General features: G+C 38.6%; 1 protein-coding gene across 3 annotated transcripts in view; it reads right to left on the bottom strand.

Annotated features, from left to right (window-relative positions):
• The window catches only part of Acsl4 (acyl-CoA synthetase long chain family member 4), a 77,372-nt gene that overhangs the window by 13,483 nt on the left and 42,874 nt on the right, over window positions 1–21,015 (bottom strand). For 2 of the 3 annotated variants that reach the window (XM_013353842.2, XM_005367334.3), the window contains exons 3-11: window positions 16,232–16,762; window positions 15,805–15,982; window positions 13,778–13,887; window positions 10,452–10,590; window positions 8,896–9,046; window positions 8,663–8,786; window positions 6,788–6,859; window positions 4,077–4,216; window positions 2,848–3,020 (exon numbers count right to left, since the gene is read on the bottom strand). In XM_013353842.2, coding sequence (XP_013209296.1) covers window positions 2,848–3,020; window positions 4,077–4,216; window positions 6,788–6,859; window positions 8,663–8,786; window positions 8,896–9,046; window positions 10,452–10,590; window positions 13,778–13,887; window positions 15,805–15,982; window positions 16,232–16,582 — 1,438 coding nt within the window. In that variant the 5' untranslated portion in view covers window positions 16,583–16,762. The remainder of the gene's footprint in view (window positions 1–2,847; window positions 3,021–4,076; window positions 4,217–6,787; window positions 6,860–8,662; window positions 8,787–8,895; window positions 9,047–10,451; window positions 10,591–13,777; window positions 13,888–15,804; window positions 15,983–16,231; window positions 16,763–21,015) is intronic. The other variant, XM_005367335.3, reaches the window with a different exon arrangement.

Raw genomic sequence — 21,015 nt, 5'->3', positions numbered from 1 at the left:
CATGTACAAGTGATGACAGAAATGACCTGAAAAGCTAGAAGGATGTCAGCACTAAAAAGAGCCTATGACAAGTCCAGACTCCAGCCTTTACCAAATAGCTCCAGGTTGGAAAATTACCAGTTATCTTATCCCACAGACAGTCATGAAATCAATAACCGGACACTGAGTAGTCTCAAAAAGGAGTTAGATATGAGAAAACCAAGAAACACAAGAGAACCAGGAAAGCTGCAGCTGTGTCTCGGATGCTGATTCTCATGATAGTGAGAATGTCCTTTGTGATTAAATGTCCCTGATATTTAACAGCATAGGCTGTTCCCATTGCATCAAAGCCAAGACATTTTCCCACAATGTGCAAAACCTAAGGATCCTCAAAAAACTTTGGATTCACAATGTCATTTACGTTGTGACTTTTGAATGTGAGTTACATTCCCATTTTGTGGGGTTTTCTAGGCAATCATAGGGAAAAAAGAAACAAAGGAGATTGTGGACGGTGATAAAAAGGGTTTGGAGGGGCTAAAGAGAAGAAAAAAATGTAATGTTTAATTAAATTACAACCCCAAAAATTAAAAAAAAAATCCATTCCATAATGCTTATGCTCATCATACCCCCATGGATACATCTACCTCAGATATAGTCACACACACATTAAAATCTACTAGTATGTTCCCTCTTTTAGGACCACACTCTCTAATCTGCATTGGGATTACTTGCATTGCTTTGCTCACTGGCTGTGCTTTCATCTGGAGACTTCTGTAACAAGCACTGTAAGACTCTGGGTACCAGAAAGACCAGTGGGAAATGATATAGCCAGAAAAGACCTTATAAAAGTTGGACAATAATGACTAGCTATGACTAGCCAACAAAAAGGGCATTCCAAAAGAAAAGAAATATATTATAGTGGGGTTATGAACCAAAGTCTACGTATGTCAAGAGAGAGACGATTGACTTGCCTTGAGAGAGGAGACAGGCTAGATAGATGCACGAGTGCTAGATGGAATACACATTAAAAATTAGGTAAAGGTGTGTTTAGATTCAATTGATCTGCCATGCGGTGCGTGGGGTAGATGTGCCAAATCAAAGCAGAGGATGGAGTAAGGGCTGTCATTTCAGAGCCAACTGAAGTAACAAGGGTGGGAAAGATCAACCTAGTGAACAAATGGGAAGATCTGATGAAAGCTAAAGACAGTAAACAGTTTGAGGACTTCAAAGTTGATTAATTCCGAGAATGATTTTAAAGATATAATAACACTGACACAGGCAAATAATTTAGCAATAACTTGACAGTTTGGAAAAGGAGTATTAATTTTGGACATAACCAGTAGGAAGTGATAGTAATCTGACTCAAAAAAGGTTCCTAGGCTGCAGAAATGCCCCCCCCCGCACACACAAAAAAGTGCAAATACGCACACAAAAGTCCATTTTGTCTAGACTCCTGAGCATGAGGCCTGTCCTTGAATATAATACTCTATTGAAGAAAATTTTTCCCGTTACCAACTGGTAACAACTGGGCTAATGCAGATATGAATTCAGACTGCGAGGCATTACAAACCCACACAGGTTCAAACCAGAAAAAATGTTTCTCAACCTGGCATGATTTTTTGTGTGCTAAAGAGACAGGTGGCAATATTTGGAGATAGGTTTTCTTTTGACAACATGGTGAGCAGGTTACTACTAGCAATGTGACTGTTGAAACCCTTCAGTGGACAAGAGAATGCAAAAACAAAGAATTATGTGGTCCAAAAATGTGAATAGGTTCAAGACTGAGACACCCTGCCTTTGGAAATCGAAGGTAACAGAAGACAAAGTTAAAAAGTGGGGTATAGGAAGGACACTTCATTCCAAGACCACAACTGTGCAAGGCGATTATCATTAAACTTTCTATTTTGAGTGCATACCCACAGATCAGTGCTGCTCTCAAATTTGGCTAGGGAACCTCTTCTTTCAGTGGGTAGTGGTTAATTCAGAGAACCATAATGGCTTTAAGTGCCTAGTGTAAGGAGCTCTGAGAGCTTCGTCATGAAGGAATCATCTCTAACAGTGATTCTTAACCTCTGGGTCACGACACTTTCAACAAACCTCTACCTCCAAAAATAATTTTATGATTCATAACAGAAATACAATTATAGTTATGAGGTAGCAACGAAAATGGTTGGGAGTCACCACAACATGAGGAACTGTGTTAAGGGGTTACAGCATTAGGAAGGTTGAGAACCACCAAACTCTAACCATCTTCTTCCATCTGATGTGCAGGGGACATCTCAGAGGGAGTAGAAAGCAGGGAAGAGCCAATGGCTGTGTGTATGTGTGTGTAATGATCATTTCTGAACATGACATGGCTGTTGTAAATATCAACTCACAGCAGCTATGCTTTCTATACAAGACCTGCACAGGACTAAGCTAGTCAAAATTCCAAAAGGTCCCAGAGCCTCCACCCTTGGCAAAGGAGCTATTGGCTATTTATTAGGTTGCCTACAAATCAGTGGACTTGTGGCTCTCGATAATAAAAGCAGGGGAGAAAGAGTGGAGAGCCATAGGGGAAGTTGGAGGGATGTAGTGGTGTATAGATATGACAAAAATCTGTTGCATTAATATATGACATTTTGATAGAATCAAAATTACTATTTTTAAAAAAGTATTTACAGAAGGAAAATTAAACCAACATGACAGAATTATGAGGCTTAAAAAAATCAAGGGTAGATACATGGTACTTTAAGCAATTTATGAAACTAATGCTTATAACAAACCCTGCATTACTTAAAAGGAATTGTGTTTGTCTTGAAAAGGAAAAAAGGAATTCTACAGTAAGCTCAGCTGTCTCAGTGATGCTGGGACATGATCAATGCTTACCTTCAGTAACTGTGCCAGCACCGCATGACTCTGTCAGTCCATATCCCTGGCCAATGGGGCAGCAGAAGCAGACATTCATGAACCGGTGTGTCTGTGGAGACAGAGGGGCCCCACCAGACAGCATCATCCGGACATTCCCTCCCAGCAGGGCCTTCACCTTTTTGAAGAGTAACCTTGAAAAGAAGGGAAAGAAGTGATAGTCACACCACCATACATTATTCTTGGTACCCAGCTAATCGAGGAACTGTGATAAAGTTCTCCAAATGGGCTAAACACAGACATTTCCAAATAATATGATAATGGGAGGCAACAACAGCAAATAACACCTTCTCCATAAGCCAGAAAAGCATCCCATCGCTCAAATCCACATGTGCAGTATTGGGATCATACTCTGACACATGCTAACAAAAGAAAATGATGTCAAGGGAAAAGGTTTAAGCTTTCTATGAAACATTCAGTCAACCATCTTCTGAGCCTTCTCATGAAAAACTCCACTGCTGCACTTTAAATGCTATGTTCATTAACTCACTATAATTTTATGAACACAATAAAAGAGAAAATGATGTGTAGAACAATCCAGAAAACAGCTTTTGTGAGTACATACAAGGATATATTATACACACAAACTTTTAAACTTCAATGTTTTTATTCAAAACTATATTCCAGTTTTTTGGGGGGTTTTGTTTTTTGTTTTTTTCGAGACAGGGTGTCTCTGTAACTTTGGAGCCTGTCTTGGAACTAGCTCTTGTAGACTAGGCTGGCCTCAAACTCACAGAGATCCGCCTGCCTCTGCCTCCCGAGTGCTGGGATTAAAGGTGTGCACTGCCACTATCGAGCTCAGTTTTCTTTAACAGACCCATTTATAATTACTTTTCATTATTAAAATTAGTCAAAGTATCAAATTCAGAGTCCACAGTCTATTCATTTGTGTATAAACAGTAGGACTGAGAATAGACTAAATTGAGGTTTTAATCATGATGGTAATCAAACTAAATGAATTTGCCAAGTGAATTTGCCATTTACTCGGTCAACTTTTAGATTTCAAAACACAAAACATTATAGGCACATTGATACATGCTCATGGTACCAGGTTTTTGGAAGGCAGGTTCCACTTAGGTCAAGAAGTTTGAAGCCAGACTGGAAACTATCAAAAACTGAATTCTAAACTACACCATACTAAACAGAACACGATACAGGTTCAAACTACAGGGTCTTTGAAATGTACTTACAGATTACAAAGAGGTGCATCATATCCTTTTTTGATTTGTTCTAATTTGTAATCATATCCTATTTTGAATAGAGTTTTCTGAATATAATTCATCTCTTGAACCTTGCTCATAACATTCTTATAAATTCTATCCATGATTTCCTGCAAGATAAACAAAACATTCAACAATCTGAAAAAAATTATAACATGATGTGGGAAGGTCATCTGTCTATCTGTTGCTTGCATTTGTTAATTAATAAAGAAACTGCTTGGCCTGATAGGTCAGAACATAGGTGGGTGGAGTAGACAGAAGAGAATGCTGGGAAGAAGGGAAGTGAGGTCAGATGCGATGGAGCCAGCTGCCAGGTCAGACATGCTGAATCTTTCTCGGTAAGACACCACCTCGTGGTGTTACACAGATTATTAGAAATGGGATAATCAAGATATGAGAATTAGCCAAGAAGAGGCTAGAGCTAATGGGCCAAGCAGTGTTTAAAAGAATACAGTTTCTGTGATTATTTCGGGTAAAGCTAACTGATGTGGGAGTGTCATATATCAATCTGTTGATTTCATTGGTTAAGCAATAAAGAAACTGCTTGGCTGGCCCTCATAGGTTAAAACATAGGTGGGAGGAGTAAACAGAACAGAACGCTGGGAGGAAGAGGAAGTGAGCTCAGAGATGCCAGGCTCCTCTCTCCTGGGCAGACACGATTCAGCTCCGACCCAGGATGGACGTAGGCTAGAATCTTCCCAGTAAGCGCACCTTGGGGTGCTACATACCTCATTAGAAATGGGCTAGTCCAGGTGCGAGAGTTAGCCAAGAAAAGGCTAGATATAATGAGTACAATTTGTGTGTTGTTATTTTGGGGCATAAGCTAGCCAGGCGGCAGGGGTGCTGGGGATGCAGCCCTGCCGCTCCTATCACTACAGCTAACCATGTGGGAGCCGGGCAGGACGAAAAGCAGGCCTGCTCAGCTCCTTCTACAACAACATCAGTGAAGACAGTCTTGGTTTGTTGATACATTGATACCTCTTAGGCAGAGGTCTATCTAGAATAATGGACATACCTATTTCCTTCACTACAGAACAAATTTTACTGACTTGTTCACTACATCTAAGAAACTAAAGATAACACATATTAGCATTCCGCACCCTATAAACAAATACAATCTAAAATAAAAACAAACATTTAATTTAAAAAAGACTCAATGCAAGTGTAAGATTTACTTTGTTTCAAGATATTAAGTTGATCTAAAATCTTTAAAAAACGAAACAAACCCCTAAAGTGATTAACAGATCCTCAACTGGTCAGCTTGAAGAAAACAGACTGTGGATGCTTGGGAGGGGGGGGGAGGGTGCGAGCAAGCTCAGCGATCTTCATAAAAGAGAAGGTAGAGAGACCATAGAAAACAGAAGTGGCAGTAACTTCAAGAAATCCAGACACGTCTGGGCAGTTTCATCTAACAACCCACAGTGATTGCAACATGTCAAAGATCTATGCAAGATCAAGCCAAACAAAATCCCATCATGGAGGCAAGGCAGAAAATCCTACTGGCAGTTTAAGAAGCATTTGCTGCTGGAAAAGGGAGAGTCAGATTTCTTCAATGGTGTAACCCTGGGTAATTCAACTACACAGGTCCCATTGCCAAGAATAACTGGGCACAACTACTGGACTCAATAGTTTAAAGCAAAACAACATCATCAACAATAAAATGAATCATAAAACTCGAGGTTGGGTAGGTAGGGAGATAATACAGAAGTAGATCTGGAAGAAAGGGGAAGTGGAGCAAAGTATGATCAAAATATACTGTATTATTCTCAAAGAAATTTAATAAAATTGTGTGCAAAAATCTTAATATGGAAAGAATTCATTCAGCTCTCATAATTAAAAATCATTTCAAATAAATTTTGAAATTTTTTTATATAGCAGAAAATACCTGTGTTGAATCAAATCGTGATACTTTTCCCTTTATTACTATGACCTTGTGACTCTCTTACAATATGGCAGGGGTCTTAACCATTTCCTAAAAATATTTTTTTTATTTATTTGTTCATTTATTATGTATACAGTGTTCTGCTTGCATGTATGTCTGCAGGCCAGAAAAGGGCACCAGATCTCATTACAAATGATAGTCAGCCACTATGTGATTGCTGGAAATTGAATTTAGGACCTTTGGAAGAGCAGCCAGTACTCTTAAAAGAATTTTACAAATCTGAAATAGAACATTACTCTTTTGGGAGCTTTGGGAAATCAGTAGATTTCTTTAGGAAGGAAGCATTACAGGAAGATGACAGGTCAGATACTGTATCATGTGGTATGGTGAGCGAGAGGTGCTGCCTGCCCCTTAGATGCAGCTCTATCACCAACCTGTCCTAGAACCTTGGAAATGCTGCCTCGGTACTCGGCGATGCCGCAGGACTGCCTTAGCTTTTAGTTACAAGATTAAACAAAATGATCTAGACAGCACATTTCTGCTTTAAGATATTAGGACCTTGCCTCTGCTCTAATTCATCTTGAATTTCCAAGCATCAGAAAACACTCACAATATACATTCCAACCTTGTTGTCATTTCTACGGTTTTACGGATCATCTATGCCAACAGTTCAAAGTAAAATTACTCTGCTAGTGTACACAAATACCTAAAGGGATTACCTTTTTAAAAAAAATTAGAAGTGTAAGCAAGACCTTGTGTGAGTGACTCTTTTCTACTTGTCTGACCCTTCTGTACTCACCGGAACAGCAGCCATAAGAGTGGGTTTCAGTACAGTACAATCACCCTTGCTTCCCTTCTTGATTTTGCTGGACTACATTAACGAAAAAGAAAATACAATTAGGGAAAGAGATGTTAGCAAAAATGTGTGTGTGGGGGTCTAATTCAAGTATTAAAAACAAGGACAGAATTTACACATAGGATTTAATCTTTTATTACAGCATCTAGTGTAAATGCAAAGAGTACATGATTTTTATATTTTACTCTGTTGGCTTAGTTTCTAGCACATCACAGCCTTCCCTAGAAGAGAAACTGATCCAGGATAAAAATAGAATTGGACATGTTAGTGAATTAAGAATTTTTACAAAGCCCCATTAAAGGAGACTTATCACTAAAACAGAACTGAAGACTTTTTTTTTTTTGGTTTTTCAAGACAGGGTTTCTCTGTATAGCCAAGGCTGTCCTGGAACTCAGTCTGTAGACCAGGCTAGCCTCCTGTGCTGAAGGTGTGCGCCACCACACCCGGAACTTTAAAGGCATTTTTAATTTTCTTTGATTACTCAGTAGGCAAAAATGTTACTCAAAATGACCACTATGGACATCAATTAACATCACACATAAATAACAATTTGGCAGGGCGGTGGTGGTGCATGCCTTTAAACCCAGCACTCAGGAGGCAGAGGAGGGTGGATCTCTGTAAGTTCGAGGCCAGCCTGGTCTACAAGAGGTAGTTCCAGGACAGGCACCAAAAACTACAGAGAAACCCTGTCTTGAAAATCAAAAAAAAAAGAAAGAAATAATAATTTGATAATATTCTGGTTAGTAGCACAGTAAGGACCATGCCAGTGGCCAAGTGGCAGCAAACATATATATAAACATCAATGTGCACAATTTCTTTCATGTATAAATAACACTTGGGTTTTCAAATTTCAGATTAATGGCCGGGCGGTACTGTTGCACGCCTTTAATCCCAGCACTCGGGAGGCAGAGGCAGGTGGATCTCTGTGAGTTTGAGACCAGCCTGGTCTACAGAGCTAGTTCCAGGACAGCCTCCAAAGCCACAGAGAAACCCTGTCTCGAAAAACCAAAAAAAAAAAAAATTCAGATTAATCACAGGTAGAAGATTAATAAAGTCATTCACTGAAAAAAAGTAGATAAAAATAATAATCTCCTATAAATGATACATGAACCAGTCTAATAAAAGAAAGAAAACTAGCTCTCAAGAAGCAATGAAATCCACAAGAAGTATCACATAGCTTCTACTGGTAGAATGCAATTGTTTTTCTCTTCTTAAAGCGGTTTTCTGTGTGTGATTTCAAATGTGCCTAAACTATGAGTGAGTGCTGTCTATTGCTGGGCTTTCTGCTATGAACAGTAGAGAAAGCAGAACCTGGGTCAATGTAAAGCTGAGGGCGGGCCTTGGAGATGCTACAATGCTAGCCAACAGAATGTTCTGCAAAGGCCAAATGTTTGATATCTGTGCTGTCAAACACGATAGCAATTGGTCGCATAGGTATGAGGAACCTGAAATGTAGGGCTAAATAAAACAAGAAGCAAAAACTGTACATGTAATTTTAATCAATTTCTATTTAAAGATGGTGCTAGCGGCACTGGTCCAGAATACATTCAGAAGAAAACTAGACCCTAAAATGTACACCTCTTCCCAGGAGCCAATTAAAAGTCCTGAACAGTACACCAATGGTTCAGTGAATCTATTTTCCATTATAAGTTCTCCAGAGTAAAATCTAATATACAAAGATGAAAGTAATTACTTCAAAGTAATTTTAAAATATTGGCTTGAATCAACGCTAGTACCACATTATTCATGGAAAGCTATGTTTAATGCCACAGGGACCTTGGTACTAAATAAAGCATGAACAAAGACAGAGTTTGTCACCTGGTCAGATAATGTAAGTGGAGAAGAATAGCCAATCCTACAGCCGTAGGTAAAGCAAGATATCTCCGCTGTCAATTCCAGCACGTGAGCCAAAGGTAAGTAACCAATGTATGTGTCCTTTGGGCTACAATAAAGTAAGAGAAACAAGATTAGCCACGGTGAAAAGACATTTTAAATTCATAACTTAAATGAATTCAGTATATATTTCTAAAGAAGGTGAGTGGTCCTCTTACCCTAGTCCAGGTATTCTTTCACACTGGCCTGTCATTCCAGCTATCAGATTGCTATGATGCATCATCACTCCCTTGGGTCGGCCAGTAGAACCACTGGTGTACATGACAATGGCCATGTCTGAAGGAGTTGGTCTATTTGGAGGAATGCTTGCTACACAAACAAAAAAGTGCATTTTCTTCACTTTAAAAGGTAAATTACTTGACAAGGTATTTTCATTTTACATAATGACACAGATTTCAAAAATTAGCCTGGATTAATAAACAATAAAAACGGTTATCAAATTCTGGTTGACTGAAAGATTTCAAATTCAATCTGGTCTATTTTCAGGATTTTCAACCTAAGCCCCATCTGATCAAGCCTTTTCACAGAGTTATGTACAGAATTGGGAAGGCTTTGAGAGGATAGCATCCTGTGTAGATTGCTTAGCTCTAAATAATGGTTCAGGGCCCGGCATGGTGTGTGTCCCTCCCAGCATTCAGGAGGGAGAGGTAGGCAGATCTCTGAGTTCAAGGCCAGCCTCTTCTACAGAGCAAGTTCCAGGACAACCCAGACTTGTTACACAAAGAAACTCTGTCTGGGGTGGGGGTGACGACAAGGTATACCACTGAAAGGACCAAAGTCAAAGTTATATACTTAAACAGGTTATATTGACTGCTCCTTCAGGATGTTCATGGCCATTGGTGGGCTCCGAGACAAAGAGCCATCTGAGGATTGACTGAACACCAGCAACTTGGTACTTGCTGGCACAGTATGTGCTTCTCAGACCAGGCACATAATATGACATTTCTCATCTGTCTATTTCTGAGTAAGCATGCAAAATTTGTCCTCATAATAATACTTTACCTACTCAGGTAAGGTATCACAGACTACAACATATCTAATATCTCTATATATACTAACTGCAAGTATGATGGCACATTATGATAATGATTTTCAGGTAAACTAGTATCCCCAAAATATATGAATCCTATCTATCCTGGATACATATGAATGCCAGCGATTCATGTTGACTCAAAACTGTGAGGATAGATAAGATATCTTCTGGGCTTTTGTGTCATGCTCGGGTGAATCATCAGAACTGGCAGTAACAGACCCTGCTCATCACAACTTCCCAGTCAAATACGCACCAACCTCACAGTATCAATCTCCACGGATCTCTTACATTTCTGTGCATCAAGTCAGAAGAGGCACTGGCTTGCTCTGGACTGTCTTTTCAAAGGACGTATACTCTTCTAAAGTGAGTAACAGGCATGCTTAACTGTCCAGAGCAGTAAAAAGATTAAAATATTTGTCCCCCGGGCTTCTTTTCCATGATACAAATGCATATTCCAATCATTGTTTTTGAAGAAAATAAACCTGCCTCATCTCTAACCTAAACTCTGCTTGTTGTCTTCAAGAAATTCAGTCAAGATTGCCTTCTTCAGGAGAAAAGAAAAGAAAATTCCAGTCATATACAATCTTGATTACTTCAAGCATTTTTACTAACGGCACTTCTTTTATTAATCTGCTAAAATAACAAACACGAATATATGAGGAAATTAACTGATTCACTTACAGTTTTCTGGCTTGGATCCCAACTCTTCTACTGATTGCATGCTGTGAATCTCAAACCCTTCAGGGTACTCTGCTTTATTGATAGTCTTATTATCCACATAAATGATATGTTTAACACGATTGATTTCTAATAAGGCAGCCTGTTGAATGGAAATAAAAGCCAAGTTATTCAATTTGGCATGCTATCAGAATTAATATTAACTGATAGGACTAGAAAATGTTCACTAAGTAAATTTCACTGTGGTAATTATAGACAAATTCAGAATGCTCTAATAATGTAATCATATTAAATAAGCCACCAATCTCTTTAGGATGAAAAGTGGTAAGACCAAAACATTCAAAAATAATAGCAACTACATTAAGGTACTAAGGGACAGGCAACATAAAAAATACAAAACTAGACAAGACAAAGTTTTAAATGCAGCAGAAAAGGAGTACATGTATATTTTTCTTAATAGCATATTTTTTCTTTTTGTTTCTTATCATTCTGATCATATGCCTATCTCTTAACATCTTAATGTAGCTTGTCACAAAATGTACTTTTGTAAGCTCCATGGTAACCACAAAGCAAAAAACCAATGAGAGGCAAACAAAAATAAAAAGTAAGGGTCCAAAATATGTCATTACAGTAAACCACTTAACCACACACAGGATTTTAAGGGAGGGAAATAAGACCTTAACAAAACTAGAAAATGACCCACAAAGTGGTTGTAGCAAAGCCCTACCTTCTGATAGCTAACTGGAATGCATATGGATTAAAGTCAAAAGACAGAATAACTGAATGGATTAAGATTACCTAGCTGGCCAGTGGTGGCGCACGCCTTTAATCTGAGCACTCAGGAGGCAGAAACAGGTGGATTTCTGTGAGTCAGCCTGGTTTACAGAGCTAGTTCCAAGATAGCCAAAGTTATCTTGAAACCCTGTCTCAAAAAATAAATAAATAAATAAATTACCTAAATATATGGTGCATACAAGAAACTCACAGTTCAAAGGACATGCATATACTACATATTAGGTAAAATAGACTTTAAATCAAAATCAGTAAAAAGAAACAAGGAAGGCCATTCATTAAATGACGATAAAGGAATCAAGGTTGGCAAATATGACTTGATGGGTAAAGGTGCTTGCCTCCAAGCCTGATGCCCTGCGTTAGATCCTACAGAGTAGAAAGAAGCAACTCCCTCAAATTGTTCTCTAACTTAGGCATGTACATGGTGGTATGTGTCTCCCCCCAAATGAATAAAGAAAAAAAAATTAAGCGATCAATTGTGCAAGTGGAAAACAATTCTAAATATATATGCACCAAATGCATAGAACAAGTATTCAGAAAGAGAATGACTGATTTCAATATAGCGACAGCCTAAAACCCACTTTGAATAATGGACAAATTATCCATATAGAAAGTCAATAACAACAAAATCTAGAACAAATAAACCTAATAGGCACCTACAAAACTTCCAACAGCTGCTCAATAAACATTTTCTTCTTAAAACAATTTTTCACTTTTAAATCACTATATAATGTGTTTCATAGCATGATACTTTGAACAAAATGTGTTTTTGTAGTTCTCCTCCCCATATCTCCCATACTCCCTACACCATGTCCCCACTTACCAATGCAGGGAACATAATCCATGACAAATAATTAGACAGGACACAAAACAAGTTCCAATGAACTTTTAAAGTGAAAGGTATGTCAAGTATCTATTCTGACCACAGTACAATAATGAATAAGTCTTATAAACTACATAAATACAAACATTAAATAACTTAAACAACGGAAAAAAATCAAAAACAAAATTTAAAATTTTCTTGAAACAAATGAAAATGATGATATAAAATATTAAAACATACAGGCTACAAAAAATAGTATCAAAATTGAGGTTTATAGTAAATCAAATTCTACATTAAAAAAGGAGAAAGTGCAATAAACCATTGTCAAGTCTCAAAAACATGTGAAATCAATGAATCAAACCCCAAAATATAGCCAAAGAAAAGAAATAACAAAGAAGTGAGATAAATAAAATGGACTTCAATACAAAAGATGAAGGTGAAGAATAATTGCTTCTACAGGAGGCTCAACAGGGCCCGGGGAGGTGGCTCAGACTGGAAAACAGGTTTTAGGACATGGAAGTTCAAAGGTCTCTTTCATTGTTGCTGTTTTTGTTTAGTGTTTGGATAAACTGCAGAAGCATAGAAAAAACAAACAAGCATACAAATGGCATTATGTAAAACTGAAAAGTTTCTAAACAGTAAAGAAAATAATAATCAGAATGATAAGAGGCTATAGGGCAGGACAAAATATGGCAAACCCTGCATGTGACACATAGTATATACCCAGAAACTCAGCAGCAACAAGCCAAAGAGCAAGTAATGGAAAACAGCTACATCAACGGCTAACAGGCATACAAATAAACAGCACATACAAGAAAAAATCTTCAGCATCACTAATCATCGGAGAAATGCAAGTCACAGGAAATTTCACCTTTCTCCCAAGAGACTGACTATCACGGAAAAGGCAAAAGGCACTCCCAGTAAGTCTGTAGAGAAAGGGGAATCCTTGCACTACACTGTTGATGAAAATCTACACTAACATAGCCATTATTTTTTTTTTTTAAAAAAAGTACAGAAGGTCCTCCAAAACTTCAAAATAAAATTACTGTATGACTACAACAATCTTACTATCAGAAATCCTGCCACTATGTCAATGACATGTATACTCTCATGTTCAATACCTTACTATTCACAATAGTCAAGGAGTGGGTGTAGTCTATCAAATGATGGATGGATAAAAAAAACATGTTACACATAGACCCTGGAAAGCTATTCAGACATAAACAGAATGAGAGCCTTCTATTTACAACCACTTGGTTGCAGCTACAGATCATTAGTGTAAGTGAAATAAGTCAGACACAGAAAGTAAGCAGCATATAATCTCATCCATGTGGAATGTAAGAAAACCTTATCAAAGAAGTTGAGGGTAGAATAGTAGTTAGTAGAGACTGGCTAGTACAGGGGGAGTGACAGGATAGAGAAGCTGATTAATAGATACTAAATTAAAATTGAATATGGAGCAAGAAGATATGCTGTTACTGCATAGCCAAATGGCTATACTGATAATGTATCATATAGTTCAAAAAGCTCAAAAGTATATTCAATGTGTTCATCATAAAAAATGAAAAATGTGTATGGGAACATGTTTTAAGATGTTTTGAGTATTACAGAATGTGATCATATATTGAAATATCACATGGTACCACATATATTATACACATAGCATGTTTTGATATATTGGTTAAAATTTAAAATAATTAAATTTCATACTCACCTTCAGTTTGCTTTCCAGAAGTTCAACACTAGTAATCAGATAGGAAGCCTCAGATTCATTTAGTCCATGAACTACAGCCTCTTTGCCAAGTGTGGCATATAAAGTCACGACTACATAATAAAAAGTAAACATGAAAATTGTACACTTAACACCTTTGAGGCTGATATGTTATTTAAGCCAGGCCTTAGGGACAGCAACACCACAGACACGAAAGTACTTTATGATGTGATTTGATTTCATAGTCTTCAGGTACCTCAAACTTAGTCATACAAATTCCCAGGAATCAAATTGAGATATATAAAGTCAACAGGCCCTGGGAGAAGTCGGGTCAGAGGTCAGCCCAGCAATGACTTCCCTTTCACTGCTCATTGCCCAAAGGAATAGATAAGCCAATTTTCGAAAATTTTCAAGATCTCAAGTCAGAAGGTCACCCACAAACAATGCCCTTACTCCTTCCAAAAAGCTTTCCCAGTGGGTTCAATTTCTAATCCCATTGGTGATCTCCATACTTTGGGTGAGGCTGGTAGATCTGTTCCAGAGGACTCACCAGACTATAGAAGAAACTAACAGCAAAATCAGTTAAAACAGAGTAACATCTGCTGAACTTAGAACAGACAGGGAGATTCGGCTTTCAGCTAGTAACTAGAAATAGCCTGTACAGTCAGTAGCAGGCACCTTTCACTACTGTTTGTTGGAGGTGAGCGATCAGGACATATGAGAACATTTTTGTAGCATCTACCTTTGTTTGAAATGGAAGTTGATTCCTACACTTAACCTTCAGGACTCTATTTCCTGAAAGATCCAAATACTTAGGGTATAACAGGCATGTCTATGAACTCAATTTTTAAAACTTAGTCCCTGAGGGTGTAGAGGCTCAGTGGCTAAGAGACTTGCTGCTCTTGCAGCAAACAAAGGTTCAGTTCACAACATCCACAGTTTACACCCATTCCTCTTCCAGGCCTTCGGGCATCAAGCACGCACACAGTGCAATTACATAAAATGTAGGCATATACTCATAGACACAAGAATTAAAACTAAAAATCTTGAAACAAATGTATTGCTTGTACAATGGCAAAAACAAATGCCTATCAACCAGAAACTGCTGTGGGAGAATGTTCCATTTACACGAAACATGACCCATTTCTCTCTCTGATGCCAGTTCTAGCTGGCGAATGACTTTGTATGTAAAGTGAAGGAAGTCAAAGAAGAGGGTTCAAAGTGCAAAAACGAACTACATATTTGCAAGAAATCACTTTTGCTGTACAGTGTCTAGTTATCATTCATTTCTAATTTAAAAATGAAATTCTGAATTATACATAGTTAGGCTTCAGTTCCCAAACTAAGTCTTAGAAGTTGATATCCTTAAGAGGAGCAATTAGTTTATTTTTAATTTATCTATTCTGTGTGTGTACTAAGTGTGTATGTGTGTGTGCATGTGTGTGTATGGGCACATATCTGCTCGTGGTATGTTTGTGTGTGGAAATCCAAGGACAATGTTGGGTGTTGGTCTTCACTTCCCACTCTGAGACAGGGTCTCTTATTGCTATTGTTCTGCTGTGCATACAGGCTAGTGAGCCCATGAGCTTCCAAGGTTTCTCATGTCTCCGCTTCTCATCTTGCCTTAGGAAAGCTAAGAGTGCAGACTTATGCTACCACAGTCAGCTTTATGTTGGTTTTAGGGATTTGAATTCAGATCCTCACGCTTGCATAGCAAGTGTTTTATCTACCAAACCATCTTCTTAGCCCCTAGTCATGTTTTTCTGGACATAATCACACAGAAAATTAGCTAAGGACCACTTCTTTGTTTCAAGTGTGTGTGTGTGTGTGTGTATGTGTGTGTGTGTGTGTGTTGTGTAATTGTTCTTTTTTCAGTGCTGAGGAACAAATCCAGGGTCTCAAGTATGCTATAAAAATGCTTTACCAATGAGTTATATTATCAGCCCACTTTGAACACAGAAGCATCTCAGAACAGACATCCCATGTAAGCAACGCTCCTCCTGCCCCCGTCAAAGGCACAAGGCACTCACGGGGAAAGTTGTACTTGAAGCAGGTCTGTGCTGCAATCATCCACTCGGCCCTGGTCTCACAGAAAATGGCAATGGTGTTCTTGGGCTTCAGTCCCAATGCAGTGAGTCCACTTCCAAAGTTATTCACTCTGCGGTTCACTTCCAGATAGTTTATCCATTTATAATTCCCGAGAATTAACTGTTAAAAGTAAGACATTTTCCGCTATCAGAGTATTTATTCAAGCAAGCAATCGCAATACTATTCAAAACATGGAACTCTGAAAAATCCCATTATGTTAATACTCAGAAACTATAAGGCCTCTGAGAGTTTATTACCAAGGCCTGTGCTACAGGGCCAGCATTCTTAAAGTGCACTTGGTTTATGACAAGAATCCTAAAAGGCCTGTACCCGTCATTAAAACAAATAAAGAAGACACAAATGCTTTACCTTCTTAAAAACCTTTCCATTGGGCTGCATTTCGTTTTCTTCACTAAGGATTTCCCTGGTCCCAAGGCTGTCCTTCTTTCCAAACTTGGCTACGGCATGGTCAAACAATTTATCCAAAGTATCTGCTCCAGGGATGTCTATGACAGCTAGTGAGTCGAAGTGCGTGACAGAGCGATATGGACTTCCAGGTTTGTCTGAAGTGGGCTTAGCTTTTATTCTCTTTGCCATAGCGTTTTTCTTCTTGGCATTGGTAAGAAAATACCATGGAATAAATATAAGGGCACTGTATATTGTTATTAACAAGTGGACAGGCAGCAATATAATGGTGAGCACATTTAGCTTAAGTTTCATAGTGGAAAGGCTTCTAATATGGCGCCTATTTGTTGTTATTCTTTGGCTTCTGAAAGCCTTAGGTTTCTGGAGAAGGCAATAATGGAAGCAGTAGCAAGAGTAGCAGTATAGCCAAGGTAGTTCAATTTTAGTGATACAGATAAAAGTTAGTAATCTTTGGAAGCCGACAATAAAGTACACCTGTAGGTAAAGACAACGAACCAGGCAGAGAATAGAAAAAAAAACAAAAGAATATTAGCAAGTTGGTAGCACAATTAATTTAAATATTCAGACCTTTATTAGTTTATATAACTGATTTGATATGGAAATATGAAGCAACTGGCATGAAATGCTGGCATTTTCAAGTTTTGTCATTATTGACATAAACATTTTTTAAAGTGCAAAAACTTCTGAATTTCATTTTTTTCTGTGTTGAGTTATAAGAGTACTCTATATTCTTCTCTAAATCAGGCAAGCAATACTACGTTCATGCTCTTATCTGTGCATGAGGTTGCGAAGAAGACCCAACAGATATTATCCTTTCCTCTTTATTAAGGTAAATTTCTGAGAGATAATGCTGATCACCATCTTCCCCAAATGGAAAGAATACAATTATAGAGTTCTTTCTTAGTGACTATACTGTGCTCAAAACTGTACCAACTGCCTGGGAGAAGCATAGGTCTGAAACAGTGTTAAGTCCTAGCCCTGTAAGTTAACATACTCATATATGCAGTCAGTGTATAAGATAGATCTAGTATTGTTCAAATTGGGATGGGGTGTGGGAGCAGGGAGAGCAGCTAAACAATTTCTTTAAATAGCAACTCATGTGGACTGCCCATGTACTGCCCTGGAATTATTCTAGGTGAAGGAGAGGTTTAGAACGTCCTAGGATCTTAGAAGTCCCCGGAACCTCACTCCTAAGGCACTGATATGATCATCAACTAGACTACATTGCGCAGCACAACAACTGATGGAAGGAGAGTTCAGTGGAACACAAAATGGCCAAGAGTCCACAAGGGATTGGTGATGGCTAGATGCAAGCTGAACCTCAGTATGGTGAAATGAACAAGAAACTTGATCACTGGGTTTCAGTATGTGCCTTTCCCACTCCCTGATTATATAAACTTGAGCAATCTTTTGTGATCAGACTAAATCAATGGGCCTTACTTTTCTAAAATAAATTAATCCTTTGAAAACCCAGTGAACGCTACTCATCACAGATTTATGAAGATATATATAATTTCATGGAATTCCCTCAAAACACTTCAAGAACCCAAATAGAAGACAACCTTTACCTTACTATTTTGGGCCTAGGTGATTGATCTGGGATTTTCCAAGTTTCCATTCTGATTTACACTAAACCTAGAAATTGCTCTTTTGGTCTCCCTGGCGTGTTTGTCTAGTCACTCACCTCAAGTAAGCTTTCAAGCATCTGCAGAGCCCAGCCTTCAAACACCCAAGATCACTCTTCCATCGGAGATTTTTTACCTGCCTAAGTCTAAAATAATCTTCCCTTCATTTACTTTCCTACATCACTAAAAATGCCTACCCTCCCCACTGCTACTTTATTACATCATCACCTCCACACATCTGGGCGGCTAACTTTAAAGCACAGACCAACATCTTTTTTTGAGACAGGGTCTCACTGTGTATTCCTGGCTAACCCAGAACTCACTACATAGATCAGGTTAGCTTTAAACTCACAGAAATCCATCTGCCTCTGTCTCCAAAGTGCAGAGACTACAGGTATGTGCCACCAGACTGGCTACAACATTTCTTTCTTGTAACAAAGGTATTTTGTTACTCCTTGATAAAGTTGTAAAAGACAGTCCAAGACAAGCTACCCACATGCATAATTTTTAAAAAATAAGTTCTTAATAGCTGTATAAAAAAGTACAAAAGAGAAGCAACTTGAAAAAAATATTTGAGTATATACATTTTCAGGGACAATAATTGAAGACAAGAAGCATGTCTTCAATTTTATACAATGTCCATAAGGGACAGTACCACCCCATTCTCAAATAAGGAATTATTAAACTTAGGGCACCAAATACAAAGAAATAGAAAATGAACTCAGACACTTATATATTTGACTATAAATACATTGTATTTTTTAAATCATTTATAATAGCAATAACTATAATATATATTATATTATATAATGTTTTATACATGCTGGCTTTAAGTTTTGGTAGAAGGGAAATACCTTCTACAATAATCTTCAGTGTTTAGCACAAAAAAGAATAACTGTTCTTGTTCTAGGGGAAATGAACTGTTATCTACAAATCTGGTATCTCAGGCAATGAGCACGCTGGACTGAACGAGAAGTCATGTCTGGCCTCAGTGTCTACTATCAAGTGTGGCTTTGAACAGGTAAAAGCTTGAAAAGATCTGCGGCAGCCGCTTCATCTGAATTATCAACGACGTAGTTTTCTTGAGGGGAACGCTTTGTCTTCCTTACGTAAATCCCCAAGTAATCAGAACTGGCCTCTGCCCTACTCTCAGGACTCACTCGGGTTGCTTTACTGACTCAGCTAAATCACATGCTAACCTGCACCTGGACCCAGGCGGCTTAATTCACAGGAACACACTATTGTGCTGAATGCTTCACTTGAAGATACACAGAAACCCCTGCGTTAGGCTTCTCAATTTGCTGCTTGGTCTTCAGATCTCCATTTACTCCTCTACATTCCTATTCTTAGTTGCTGTCCTGAATCATTAGCAATGAACTCACTTCCATGTATCTATGGCATAAGCTCAGCTCTCTTCTAGACTGGAAGAGATGCCAATGTTGCCATCCCTTTACCGGGACATCACGCCTGTCTACAAGTCAATCTGCTAATCATTCCCATTGTCATTCTTCTAACAGCCTAGCATTTATTTCATCTTGAAAACAATCCTTCTTTTAAATACCTAACTCTCAGCTATACCCCATTTCTTCTCTTTAGAAATCTTTAAAAAAAGAAAAACAAAGGCGGCAGTGGTGGCGCACGCCTTTAATCCCAGCACTTGGGAGGCAGAGGCAGGTGGATCTCAGTGAATTCGAGGCCAGCCTGGTCTACACAGCAAGTTCCAGGACAGCCTGGGCTACACAGCGAAACCCTGCCTCGAAAAACCAAAAAGGAAAAAAAAAAAGAGAGGAGAGAGAGAGAGAAAGGAAGGAAGGAAGGAAGGAAGGGAGGGAGAGAGGGAGGAAGAAAGGAAGGATGAATGAAAGAAGGAAATTCTAAAAAAGAGCTGTCTGTGTACTCCATCACTCCGTTTCCACGTCTGTTTTCTCTGGTACCCACTATACTCGGATCTTTGTCCCCCACAACACATCTAAGGTGCTCTCTCTGACCAGTGTCGCCAATAACCTCCACACCATTTGACCCAGAGGACAGTTAAAGCCCCATAGTCATCTTCCTTCATGGCCACCCTTTAACACAGCAGTTTCCTTTCTTGTCTGAAATCTCTCCCATTCACTCCCCAAGACAGCAGATATCACTTTCTTCCTATTTGCTGGCATTGCCAAGCCTTCCTTACTTCTCCCTTGCTTCCCTGATCCCTTGATAGTACAGTGGTCAATCCTAATTGCTTCTCTAGCTACGCTCATACCTGTGCCGATCTCATTTCCTCTCACAGAGTGAAATATCACACATGGTAATGATTCCCAAATAAGCCCGGAAGTCCCCTGAAACTTCCAATTTGAATAATCAACAGTGTCCTCAATGGTAAAAGTCATTTAAGTGCTAAAATTTCAGCAGGCTCAAAGCAGAGTCACTGTGCTCTCTACAGCTGCGTCTTAGCCAGCCTTGCCTCTTTTAGTGTATTCCCTGTGTGTTTCTGAATTCGCCCCTACTGCGCCCTCCCCTGGCACATTGCTCCAGTCCCAGGTGTTCATTACTGTTTGGGCTATACTATGTTGTGACTCAGGGCTTGCCTGTATTATTCTTTCTGCCTGAATTATTCTCCTAAGATACCCACGTACGATGGTTTTTTTTTGCCTACTTTCTATATTTAATCAAGTAATATCACCTTCCTAGTTAGACCTTCCCTAGTCACCCCATTTAAACACTCCCTTTCTCCTCAGCACCTTCCACTAATAAACCACTGGGTCCTATTTTTCATGCTTATTGTCTACGTCTCCATTAGAATAGAAACTTCATGAAGAGGCAGTTTGCTGCTGAAACCTCGCCAACCACAAGAGCTGTTCAATAAATGTATTGAATAAAAACATACACGGAAGTGGTGTGGATTAGAAACTGAAATTACAAACAAAATAACCTGAATATACTTAACTTCAGCTATACGTTAAGACAATATTGTGTCAAAGTTCTGGAAAACAAAATGCTCTTAAAATCTTTGGTAACTAAAATGAACTTGGAAAAGTTATTGATTGTTTAATGAAAACATAAAACTGGAAAGACTCTCCAGCACAGAGCGCAAAGACTGACTGCTGTTATAAGAGCAGG

This window comes from Microtus ochrogaster, unplaced genomic scaffold (assembly GCF_000317375.1).
Source record: "Microtus ochrogaster isolate Prairie Vole_2 unplaced genomic scaffold, MicOch1.0 UNK17, whole genome shotgun sequence".
Classification (NCBI taxonomy): Eukaryota; Metazoa; Chordata; class Mammalia; order Rodentia; family Cricetidae; genus Microtus; species Microtus ochrogaster.
The sequence above is the reverse complement of the archived record's forward strand: the minus strand, read 5'-3'. Positions and strand labels throughout refer to the sequence as shown.